This window comes from Rhagoletis pomonella, unplaced genomic scaffold, assembly GCF_013731165.1.
Source record: "Rhagoletis pomonella isolate Grant_MI unplaced genomic scaffold, Rhpom_1.0 Rhpom_scaffold_00008, whole genome shotgun sequence".
Taxonomy (NCBI): Eukaryota; Metazoa; Arthropoda; class Insecta; order Diptera; family Tephritidae; genus Rhagoletis; species Rhagoletis pomonella.
The window spans coordinates 42,435,373-42,448,818 of NW_023458562.1; the positions used below are offsets into that span (position 1 = coordinate 42,435,373).

General features: G+C 33.3%; 1 protein-coding gene across 1 annotated transcript in view; it reads left to right on the top strand.

Moving 5' to 3' along the window:
• LOC118745302 overlaps positions 1–12,856 on the top strand; it is a 16,503-nt gene extending 3,647 nt beyond the window's left edge. Inside the window, exons 2-5 of the mRNA XM_036478827.1 lie at positions 7,737–8,029; positions 11,431–11,775; positions 11,888–12,157; positions 12,740–12,856. Of these exons, the coding sequence (XP_036334720.1) occupies positions 7,737–8,029; positions 11,431–11,775; positions 11,888–12,157; positions 12,740–12,856 (1,025 nt within the window). The remainder of the gene's footprint in view (positions 1–7,736; positions 8,030–11,430; positions 11,776–11,887; positions 12,158–12,739) is intronic.
• Positions 12,857–13,446: the final 590 nt, after the last annotated feature.

Sequence of the window (13,446 nt, forward strand, 5' to 3'; positions counted from 1 at the left end):
CATACGATTTCGACATTTTGCGTTTCGGTTAAACATTATTTCGAGATTTAAAAAATTTTTAAATTTCGACATTTCTCTTTCGACATTTTTATTTTCGACTTATCGTACGGATCCCTGTGTAAAATTCGCGCATTTTTTTTTATATTGTATTTTATTAAAGCATTTTAGGTAGAATTCTACCCAAACATCGACGAACGGTTAACTTGTTTTTGAAAAGCAGGCAACCCTATTCAAAAATATTTTCGAAATAAGGGATCCGTACGGGTCGAAATTTAAATTGTCGAAACTAAAAACACCGGAAAAAAATGTCGAAAAAAAATAGTTAGAAAATCAAGAATGTCGAAAAAAAAATTGTCGAAAAGAAAAATTTCGAAAATTCGCGCGAATTTTACTTTACGGGATCCGTACGATAAGTCGAAAATAAAAATGTCGAATGAGGAATGTCGAAATTTCAAAATTTTTTAAATCTCGAAATAATGTTTAACCGAAACGCAAAATGTCGAAATCGTATGCTTTCGAAATGAATAAGGTCGAAAGAAATGCAAAACGCGTAAATTGTCGAAAAAAAGTCGAAAAAGTTGAATGTGTGAAAAAAATAAAAATTAAAAGTGTTCTGAGTAGATTTTCAAATGTTCTAGAGTTCCTAAGATGGAAAAAGAAAGTTCTGCAAAATTACGCAGAAAAAAATTTTTTAACGTGTTATTTAAATTGATTTTAACTTTTTGAAAAGATGGCAACTCTCTAAAAATATTTCTACAATAAAGCATTCTCGTTTGATACCCACATTAAAATATTTCGTTTAAACTTTTTCAAAGAATTGATTTAAACTTTTTTAACAGGCGGCAACCCTATTACAAAATACTTCCGAAATATATAGTTTCTGAACCGCTTTCAATTGCTAATATTTTGTTAAACTTTTTAATTAATCGGGTTTTTTTTGAAAGAGGTGGCAACTCCAAAAAATATTTTATATGTTAGTATATTATATCTATATTCCAAATTTAATTGAAATATATCCAGACGTTTTAGCGTACATACTGACTCACAAACTTTCACATTTATTATATTAGTACATAGGATTAGTGGAATTTAACTTAAATAAATCAACCTGTTGAAATAATTTAACGAATGATGTGTAAAATTCGCGCGATTGATTTATTTAACTTAAATTCCCCTAATGTATTAATATTATAAATGTGAAAGTTTGTGAGTGAGTATGTTTGTTGCTCCTTCACGCTAAAACGTCTAGATATATTTCAATTAAATTTGGAATACAGATAGTTTATATCAACGGTGGGCAAACGCGGGTCTTTGCTCAGAAAAGTGTGGCTCTTTTTTTTAGTTTCTATTTGCTTAGAACATTTTGGCTCTTTTTACTTTTTAAAATACATATTTCTTTGCTAAACATTATTTTCCAATGTGTTTTTGTTTTTGCTTTATTTTATTATTTTTATATACAAATACGCCCATTGAGATTGGAACATTACTCGCAATTGGAGAATGAAAATTGGCTTTCTGACTTAATGTTGTTTACAGATATGATGGAACCAGGGCTGCCAGACATTTAGAGTATAAAATCCGCACAAAATCCGTAAGCTCAAATTTGTTTGGTGAGAAAAAATAAAAATAAATCGTTTGTACTTAGTTGAGCACAGGAATCGGACTTTTAATAACATCGAATAAAGAAGCACATATTTCCACTAGCCCTATTTATTGATTGCTTCACAGACAACTTTATTATTTTTCTGACTAGAACTTTTTTGCAAGCGGTGTGTTCTTGGTTTATGTACATGCAACAAAACTTTTTAGGTAGGTTTTCGACCCTACCGAGTAACAGTATAATGTTTGAAGCGATGGTTGAAGTGGAAAAAATGAAGAAACTTCCCAACAATCGAAGTCTACCACTAGATTGTTATACATAATTTTAGAGGCTTATAAATCCTCTTCTCATGTTTGATTTTTAAAATCGGGTGAAAAATAGTCAAGCTATTAATAGGTAAGTCCCTCTAGTACGAAAACAACGCCTTTTCTTAATAAATAAATTGAAGGTTCAGGAGCAATAAGAAACCTATGAGATATGTGTAAAGAAGGAAAATTTTTACATTATTAGATAGACACTCCGAAAATCCGTACAAAAATCCGTACATCTTGACGGAAAGCTAAAAAGCCGTACAACCATTTTCACCCCTGCAAATCCGTACCGTATGCAAAAATCTGTACATCTGGCAGGGCTGGATGGAACATTTGCAAAACTTTGCAAATTATTTCAAGTTTTGAAGCTAAACTACGTCTTACACATGATCTCAAAAAGATAATATTTGATCATTTTCCATGGCTAGAAAAAAATGCTGCACATGCCAAAGTGGATAAATTGGACCCCTATGTCGTAAAACTACTTGATTTACAGCAGACTTTGAAAAAAGATTTGCCGATTTGAAATTATTTAAATGTACGTTATCATACTTCATAAACCCTTTTTTATGTAACATAATTGAGGATGAATTTACAATATCCGAAATACCCCTTTTTAAGAAAAGCGAAGAAGAGTTGGTGTTTTTTTAATGAAAAAAAGATAAGACACCGGAAATGCAACATAAAGCTTTGCCACTGATTGAATTCCGGCAACATGTACCAGATTAAAAATATCTGCTGTTGAAAACAGCCGCGTGCCGTATATTCAATTCAATTTTTGAAACAACGTATAACTGTGAGTCTTTGTGCTCTACAATGAAATTCGTAAAGTCGAAATATCGTTTACAATTGATTAACCAACATTTAACAGAACTGTTACGAACGGCTTTAACTGACGCACAACCAGATTTTGAAAATTCGGCCAGGGATCTTTTGAACTTTCTTTAATATCTATCTTACGTGCATTAGAATAATAATAAAATGAATGTTTTGTCATTTCTAATAATAATTTTATTTAAAAATAAAATTTTAGTTTTTGTTGTAGCTCTTTGTAGAATTAAGAATTTACATGTGGCTCTTTTCGGCCTCGGCCTTGCCCACCCCTGGTTTATATATTTTCTTGGAGCGAGTGACCACCTCTTTTAAAAGCAAAAACTGATTAATTAACAGGTTAAACAAAATGTTATCAAGCGAAGGCGGTTCAGAAACTATATATTTCGGAAGTATTTTTTAAAAGGGTTGCCGCCTGTTAAAAAAGTAAAAGTCAATTAATTGATTAATTGATAACTAAATATACTTTGAGACGGTTGCTATCTGTTTAAAAAGTTGAAATCAATTTTATTAAAAAGTCTAAACGAAATATTTTAATGTGGGTATCAAACGAGAATGATTTATTGTAGAAATATTTTAAGAGAGGTGCCAACTTTTCAAAAAGTTTAAATAAATTTAAATAAGACGTTGAATAAAATATTATAATATGTGTGTTAAACTAGTGAGGATTAAGAAAGCTTTATTTCGAAAATATTTTGCATAGGGTTCCTCCTTTTCAAAAACAAGTAAAAAATTGGTCGATCTTTGGATAAAATTCTACCTGAAATGCTATCTTAAAAAAAAAAATGTTTAAAATCAAGCAGAAATGTCTATCTCTTTATTTTGTTAGTCGAGTCCAAGTGTGCCTCCATATTCGGAGGCACCCCGCTTACATAACCTATCCTAACCTATTCTGTTCAAGCTAAATGAAATATACCAATGGGGGTTTGACTCGAAAAAAGAAGTCTAGGCGGTTATATGATTTTGTTCATGTTTTAAAAGAATTGCTGCCCATTAAAGATATTTTTTTATATTGAAATAACGAATTTAGCTGATATATATTTGACAAATTGACCATGTTCTGGAATACTTATAAATTTTTCAGTTTTAAAGACAATGAGGCTTTTCTTTGCCCAATAATTTTCAAGATAAATTTGCCATATACACGCTTTTTTTCAATGCAAAATCTTTATTTCCTTTTTTGTTATATTTAAAGTGGGTAAGGGCTAGTATTTAATAGTTTGATAATTAATGATAAATTTATCAATTGCCTTGGTATTAAAGAACTTAAATTAACATTACTACCGAACTTAAAATGTAAGGGAACTTACAATATTCAAAATGACACATTTTGTAAGAAACAAACACATAAATGCATCGACAGCTGAGCTCAAGACAACTTTTAAGATGAATTGTAAGGTATTTACTCGTCATAAAATTCCTAGCTCGATTTAATCCCAAGCTTTAAACGTGAAAATATCCAATCCCCGTGTTTTTAAATTATTATTCAACTATATTAATTTAAGCATTTTATCTAGAGAAGTGTAATATGCTAAATTTCTTAAAAGTTCTGTTTTAGAGTACTCTTTTTTTTACTTAAATTACTGAAAATTTTTTCCTTTTTTTTTTTTTTGATACGCCAATTTTAGGTTTAATTAAATTTTGGGAGTTCATAAGATTTATTTTATTTTTAACAACAATATATTTCTCTTTTAAGTGGTGTGCTAGTTTATATTCTCCGACATGGTTTTTATCAATTATAACTTGCATTTTTCTGTGCCAGGCTTCCACCGTATTCTGCGTTGTTGCAATATTTATATCCATTTGTTCATATATTGACCAAAAGGATGGCGGATATGCTAATGTGTTTTTACTACGTGAATATCTACTTCTAGACGTTGACGCTCCGGTTATATAGTTTTTTTCATCCACTTTAATATATTTGCACAATTTTTGCTCATGGGCTTCTTAAGATCATAGTAGTATTGGGGTATTTCCTCTGGTTCCAAAAAAGCTAGACATTTTAGCATTCTTATTTGCAAAGAAAAGTTTTCGTCTTTTCCGTAAATGGAGGCAAGTTTTCGCTTAGAATTTTTCGCCACAAAATTTGCCCAAAATAGAAAAAGCATCCTTTGTTGACTACACTGGGAAAGTATGATTTTGTAACGGAAATGATTGCCTTCTCGAAATCAGAAATAATGTAATCTGGGCTGAGATGTACAGTATTATCGCAGGCGATTCTTAGTATTTCATAAAAAACTTCATCGTAAAAGCTCAGTTAGTCTAGACTTAATTTCCGTAACTTAACTTAACTTAATGTTGTAGTTCTCAAAAATAAATGACCGCAAACATATTTGTTTCCATAGATATGTAACTCAAAATTTACGTTTTTGGGAAATGTTTGGCAAAAAATGGGAGTAATCCGGGATGACTCCGGGAGCAATCGCAAAGGAGCATGCGACTAATACCACTTTTGATCTCTTTATATGGAATGAACTGTTCGCTTTTGTTCGAGAAAGTCCTATTAAGGGACTAATTGTTCCCCTTTATACCCGCACAAACCAGTTCCAGTGACCAGTAAAAAAAAATAAAAATTTGCGTCAGCCGCGATTCGAATCAGGTTGCGTGCTCAAGTTGGTTAAGCGATACCCTCTCTACGTGCCAACGCCGCACATGAAATTTCATTGACTAAGTGCGTACATATCACTAAATCGTTAATAGTACCCGTTAGAGATGAGTCGGAGACTAATTGATCTCCAATTATACCCGTAAGGGATGAGTCGAAACTAATTGATCTCCATTAGTACCCATATGAGACTAGTTGCGACTAATTAATGCCCAATTGTACCCGATTGAGAGTAATCTCGGAATACTCTCTTTAGAGATTAGGCGCACAGTTTTTTTCAGGGAATTGTAATAGAAATGAAAGAAATCGTAAAAGATAAGAGCAAATGCCAAAAACAGATGATCTCAGCTGTAGGCATTTTTCGGTAACTGTACGATGACTTGTACAATTCGAATTTTAGCTCAAATCTTCAAATAATTTTTTAATATGTTTCTGTCATATAAAAAAAAAGACATATCACTTTTTATTGAATTGTCTTTTAAAACCAACGTTGTATAAAAAAGTTTACTTTAAAAATATATTATGTGCATGTGCATGAGCAGAAATTTGTAAAAAACCGGCTCGCACACATGTATTACATGTACATGTGGGCGACAATTACCACCGCCAATGTCATCGCCGTGTAAAACTGGACAGTTTAAGGCATTGCTTGAGTATTGAGATAGAACTAGTACTGTCGGCAAAAGGTCTAGTTCTACGCTAGTTCTGATATAGTCAGCTTTTCTGCAGGGAACAAACAGCACACTTTGCTGTGAGCAGAGTTTGTTTTAGTCTTATGCACACAAACGTGTATGGGCAGTGAGTACAAGCTGAAGGAGTTTTTGGCGTGTGTGTGAACAGTAGGGATGTTAATTTTTCCCGGGATTTTCGGTATGTCGTTATCACAATCCCGGGATCCCGAGATTAGTCGCGGGATTCAAATACTCATTATAGGGCACGAGGCGATTTTTCAGGCAACTTTTGCGTTCAACTCACGCAGGGTTGCACGAAAAAAAATTGAATGGTTAAAAATATCAAAATATAAAAAATTTTCAAAATATTCGCCATAAAAAGGCCTTTGCATTGTTGAACTTTGCATTCTACTTTTGGTTGAACGGCCTTTCAACTAATCGCTTTCAACAAAGTTGGTCGCCAGCCAACATTTAGCTATTCAACTTTTTTTCGTGCGAACCTGCGTGAGTTGAACTCAAAAGTTGAACGCAAAATCGCCTCGTGCGAACACCTTTTTACTTTTCAACAACTTAAATCGAAAAAATTGCTTCTATCTTGTTTGAGAAGCTCTCCTACCATAAAATAAATAATAAATAAATGAGTATGAAACCTACTTTTTTATTTAAAGTGGTGTTTTTATTTTTTCTCTCTGACGTCAGGATTTATTTGTAATTTCGAAGATATGAATAATTCCAAAAATTATTTAAGAAATTCAATGCAATGTAGAATAAAATTATGGGTACCGAATGCAAGAGGAAATTTCTTTAGAATTAAAAAAAAAATAAAATTTTTCGGATTCACGAGGACGAATAGGGAATTTTTTAAGCTGATAAAGTTAGTTAATTTTTTACAAAAACAAATATTGCGAAATCTCAAGGACAAAAATTTTAAAAGGACATTTTCAATACTTACCAGTCCTTCTACACCAAAAACTTCAATCTGTTTAACTTACACTGAATTACCTCTTTAATTTGATACCCATACTTCTTCTCTAAGCATATTTCTCTGAATTTAAAAAAAAATATTTGAATTACTGACGACAGAGTGAAAAACTAAAAACTGAATTTTACTATATTTGGCCCATGGTTTCGCGAATATATTGATACTTTTGTTTAAAATTTACTATCGCGCGGTGTTGTATGTATAATGAGCTAGACATTTATAAAAAATATTAATTATTAAATAAAACAAGAAATATAACCAATACTGGTTAAGAAAAGGAGTTTCTATTATTGCCATCAGTGCAATTTACAAATCCCGAAAATCCCGGGATTATTTGCCAAGAATCCCGGGATTTTTGGGACCTTAAAAAGGCCGGTATCCCGGGATCCTGTATTTGCGTATAATTTAGCAAATTAGCAAATGATAGAAAACAGTCATCTAAACAAAAAACTGCGTATAGGGCGGTTAACCACTTTTTCTGAGAACAATTATGCTTTTTACAGTTTTAAAGGTTTATCCTGAAAAGTTGAGGAACGAAGCTAGAGTTTGATCAATTCATACAGTTTGTATACAAAAGGATAGATGAAAAGACCTTCTCCGACATTTTTGGGAAGTTTAATTATCTGTTAGACTAAACATATTCTCCTTGTCAAGCTTACAAATTATATGATGAAAACTCAAAAGACGTAAATTTTGAAATATTTGTCTATGTTATTAAACGTGCCAGAGGGCTGAGGATCGAACTACTGTCTCCAACTTTTAAATGCTCTTTCGCTACAGGTGTGCAAGCAATGGTATAATGCTTTCTATCTGCCCATGGTGTGGCACAACTTTGTGGTCGATGATCGGACTCTCACGCGTGCTAAATACAACTACTACTCTGGCTGGCAATATTGCCTGGATCATATACGGACGCAGAATTGCTTATCGCGAGTTGGAAAATACATGCGTGGCTTGGAATTCAGGCCAGAGCACAGCTTCAATAACATTTTCCAGTTCATGACAATGCTCTCATGGGGCATGGAAAAAGTAAGTTTATGTTTATACATACCTATGTACATATGTATATGGGCAAATCTAAAAACCAGGTAACCTTTGTTTTATTTAGCTTTATTGTTGTAAACTATATCAAGCAGGTTACTTTTTGATATAATTCATAGACGAATACTTGAAGCCTAAAAAAAATGTTGAATCAATTTGTTGCATAACTTTTGAATTATATGTTTTAATTCAAAACAAATATTAAAACAAGTGAGTTTTTTATGTAGTTTTTAAGAGGTGAAAAATTAATTATGTCATAACTTTTGCAGCACACCCATGGGTGTCGCCAGGACCGATTTTAGGGGGGAGGCAGTGTTGTTACACGTAGGGAAAAATCCCTACACGTAGGGATTATTGTTGAAGAATAATGACTGTAGGGAAAAAAGGACAGATTTTTAAACAAGCTTGAAATGCAGGGAATTTTCGACCGACTACAAAATGTTTTTCAAAGTTAGAAATTTTTCAATATTGTTATTGAGCTTTGTACCACTATTATGTTTTTTAGGAATAATTAAAAAAAAACAAAGTCTAAATCAGCCCGTTTTTGTGGCAACATTCTAGTACTGGCATAGCATTTGTTTGGTGTATTTGGCATATAATTAGTCGAACTTGAGGAATTTGTGAGCATTTTTTAATTGAGGTTTTTATTTTCTACATTCTAAAGTTTTACACATGTTTGCGTTGCTAGCACTATTTTAGCAAATAATGAGTATATATTTTAGCAAATAATGAGTATAAAAACGAAATGGGTCAAAACAAAGTGTAGGGAATTTTGTAGGGAAAAATATGTGAGCGTAGGCAAAAATAGGGCTTTTTATTTCGCTGCGTGGGGATTTTTTAAAAAAGTATGTAACAACACTGGGAAAAATTTTATTTCAAAATTTTAATGTAGTTGACTGACTAATCCTTATTAATACATATGTATATATGGTCGGCCGCTGTGGTGTAGTGGTAAGCAGTGCGCGCTTCCACTCCGCAACGCCTGGGTCAAAGCAACATCGCAAAAAATATAGAAAAAAGGTTTTTTTCTTAACAGCGGTCGTCCCTCGGCAGGCAATGGCAAACCTCCGAGTGTATTTCTGCCATGAAAAACAGCTTCTCAAAAAATACAATCGCCGTTCGGAGTCGGCGTAAAACTGTAGGTCCCTCCTCTTTGTGTGACAAAATCAAGACAATTTTAACTAATAGCAAAAGGCATTTAGTATAGGGCTGGCATACGTCTCCGTTTCCAGGGACATTTCCTCGCTTCGGACCCTGTGTCCCCGTGTCCCCGTTTAAAATCAAAATGTCCCCGTTTAATTCTTGGGACAGCAAAATTTAATTTGCTTTTTAAATGGTTAGCGGAAAATTAGTTAGTCTTATCGTGAGTTTCGCCCGAATATTTTTTATCTGCCCCTAAGGAATACGCGAATTAAAAAGTGAAAGGGCGGAAATAAAACTCATGATAAGGTTGATTGCCTTTTCTAGTTACATATCAAAAACAAGTAGTCCGGCTACATGGTTTCAATCAATAGTTGAAGAAGTGCCATCTGAGGCATTTCATGTCACCGCGGCCACCACTGTGCGCGACCTCTAAGGATTTGCATGTAAGTTGAAGAGATGGAAGGTCTATGTGACATGAATATACGTGCAGCATATTTTGCCGATATGACGTAGGGTTACCTATTTACACGGGACTTACATTTTAAGAAAACGTCATACATACCTTTCTTTAAAGTGCTGTATCTTGAAAACCTTTTAACGCAACTTAATGAAAAGAAATGTATTTCTTCCGTCTAATTATGAGCTTTAATTGTACATTTTTTACATTAATGTGCAAAGTATAAAAAACAAAAATAAATTATGCAAACATTTTTCTTTTTGATTTTTTGTTGATTATAGCATTTTTAAAAATTTTTATTTTTACATAAAAACGTTGTCTATAATGTCAACTTTACCAAAATGGGCGTAATGGGCTACTTATGCGTTTAGACTCTAGATCGTCTAATGCTCGAGCAATATGATGAATAGACATTGAAATTTTATGAAATTGTATATTTTTGAAAGAGGAAACGGGTGTAAAAAACAAAAACAACATAAATGAATCATATTAACTTTACCAAAGGTCTGAAATCATGAAAATCGCTTCAAGGAAATGGCAGAATTGAACTTTGTTGCAAGTTCACATGGGAAATCCGCTTACGACGTGATTGGTGGAAATTTTAAGAGACTAGCAGCTAGAGCAAGTCTTCAACTCCTGATGTTACAACAAATTCGTACACCCGAAGCCCTCTACCAATGTGATGCCTGTAAAAAATAGCTGCAACTAACTTTTCAGTGGACTTTATTTCGACCATGACTACGTGCCAATTACTTTAATCCTATTTTAAGCTAGTTTAAAAGGTTAAATAACGTCAGATTAGGGAACTTCATATCCTTATTTAACGAATCTTTAAATCAATAATTTTTTTTTTCCATTTAGTTCTTCTTGTAATAAAAGCGTGCTGTTGGTTTTTTTAACTATAATTTTATTACTCATTAGGTTTATTTTTTTTACACACCCTTCCTTTTTCTTGTTTTAATAAAAGGACTAACCTTCAAGCTACCATTGGAGGTCTAATCTTCTTTTGCAATGAGTGTTGTTCATGTTGATGTTGTTGATGTTTCGGTTTCATTGCAAAAGAATATTAGACCTCCAATTATAGCTTCAACTTTCATCCAAATCTTGAGAGGTCGCGCACAGAGGTGGCCGCGGTGACATGAAATGCTTTCTATCTAAGTATGTATGTTGTGAATATAAAAAATTTATTTCATAGAAGTAATAAGCCTTCGGCATAGCCGCAGACAGCAAGACAGCACTGCTCTTACTTGTTTTTAAATAACCTGTGGAGCTTACAATTTAATTTGATCTACAGCTCAACCGTGTCTCTGCTTCAGGTCGCCCTAAGTCATATGACTGAGCAATTATATACATATATGTATGTATATGATTACCGTTAAGTCGGGTTTTTAAAATTTAAGCAAAGTTTGAAGTACCGCTATCTCGAAAAATGGGGTCAATCTGGTAAAACGGGTGATGCCATTGAATTTAGAATGTCCCAATTATGTGAGTTAAACTTTCAAAATCTTTGCTCAAAATTTACAACTTGCACAGCATAATTTGAACCCAGATAATTCTTTTGTTTTCTGTTTCAACGATCTAAATATTTATTGCTCGTCTAACTTTTTAAGCACTTGATCAAAATGAATTACACTTATATTTATCGATTTAATAAAATATCATATATAAAACAAAATTAAAAAATTAAACTTTTTGTTTTAAAAGTATGCATGTTTTTTAGATTTGCCCATATACATAATTATATTTTAATGCAAATATGTTATTATTTTATAATCAACTTAAAAATAAGAGCTCGGAGTTAAAAGCACCAGCTGACCTCAAGGATATTGGAACACGCATACGATCTCTTGTCTATGTATTCCCCTGCAATATGTCACAAGCCAACGATCCCGAAGGTATTAAGCTGTTCGGCACCGGCGGGCAATTGCTTAAAGGTCTGAAGGAACTGCTGTCTAAACTTCGTGATCTACGGACTTTGAAACTAATAGATTTCGTGTTGGAACGTTTCGAGGCAAAGCATCTGCTCGATGAAGTGCTGGAATCGTGCTGCACGAAAATGCGTGTGCTGAATCTAGTGAATGTCACAACCACTCACTGCCCAATAATGCATGTGGGATTGTTTATCAATTTGCAGGTGAGAGGAACATATTCATTACGACTTCTTCCCCTACTATGTACGCTCAATTCTTCTTTAATGTATGTACATATGTACATATGTGTTTACTTAAATTGCATATAATTCAAAGGTACTGACAATTTCACCCCAAAACATCGATGATGACGTTTTGTTGTTATTAGCCGATACTAAGTTAAAACACTTGCATTTGTTGCAAAACCGTTACACCTCCACACATCTCTCAATCTCGCCGTGCAGCGTGAAGGCGTGGCGACAACTTAAACGCGATAATCCAAAGCTAAAGGTGTACCTGCGTGTTGAATCAATGGGAGATGGCGAAGTGGTTTTCCAGCCAGAAGCACCAGTCTACTGTGTCAGCTACGAATCACCAAAATCTAGGGTGAGGAATTTATAATGATTGATTCGATTTGAAGGCTTTTGAATATTCCGTGAACACATATGTTAGGGTTGTTCGACTTTACTAGAAAGTCGACTTTAGACTCTAATCGACAAATCGACTGATCATGATTTACAAATGGTCTTTAGAATAATCTGTAATTTAGTGAAATCCAATGCTGGGCAAGAGACAAACAGACACTAAAGGAATTCTAAAAGTTTTGAAAACATATAGGTTGTGAGGGTTTTTAAAAATTTATATTTTTGAAGAATAATTTAAAAAATTTTATATTTTCACTAACAAAAAATCTAAAAAATTTCTTTAATCGATATTTGGTAATTATGAACCACTTTTCGAAAATTTTGCCTTTCCGATGGAACAGAGGTGGCGGGCATTGGTAGAAGTTTAAGGGCCACTTTATAAACATGGGGATATTCTCTTTTTAAAGTATCCCAGACATCTAGTATATTGGGATTATCCACACGACTAATGTCGCATCTCAATTAGAGCATCTGGATCGGTTTTTAAAAGTTTGTACCTTACGGATTGGTCAAATTACTTTAAACTCTCTTGTATTTCTGGTAGATCAATGTTAGGATATTTAGCTCGAAACCGGAAACCGGCCCAACGTGCGAAAATACACTACCTGGCTACGCCCCTGTTCAGCAACAAAGAAATAAAAATGGAAAAATCCTGAAGTAGATCACAAAATGTATTTTATCTTGTTCCTTGTAGGTCGGAACCACTTTCCGCTCACTCTATGAAATTCTTTACCAGATCCAGCATAGTTTCTATTAAATACATCTGAAAAGTTCTAAAGTTAGACAAAAGTAATTTTTTATGCACTATTTTTTACCTCTAAATGCCATAACGTCAACAGCATTTTACGCGGCGTCCCTTTTCAGGTATATTCGGAAACGACGACCAGTTTCTTCTTGATTAAAAATTTCCTTTTAAATTCACAGACTAGTTAAAAAAAAAAACAAGAGAAAAAACACTTTGGCTCCCTTCTCACTCCATATTCGAAGCGCTCCGAAAAAACCCACTCAAGGTGTTGCTGTGGACGAACTTTTTTATCCATATTCAGAACGCTCCGCAGTTGCAATGAACGAAGCAATGCTTTGTTCAATGTAAAACTTCAAAAATTTTTCCATGCAAATGTTTCAAAAGTGGTCTAATGATTTTTAAATCTGGAATTTTCGTGCAAATTTTCAGATCGAGCACTTTATTTTGATACATGATTAGTAGATCGCTGGGAATGAGCACCTTGTCTTAGAATAATAAATAGTATA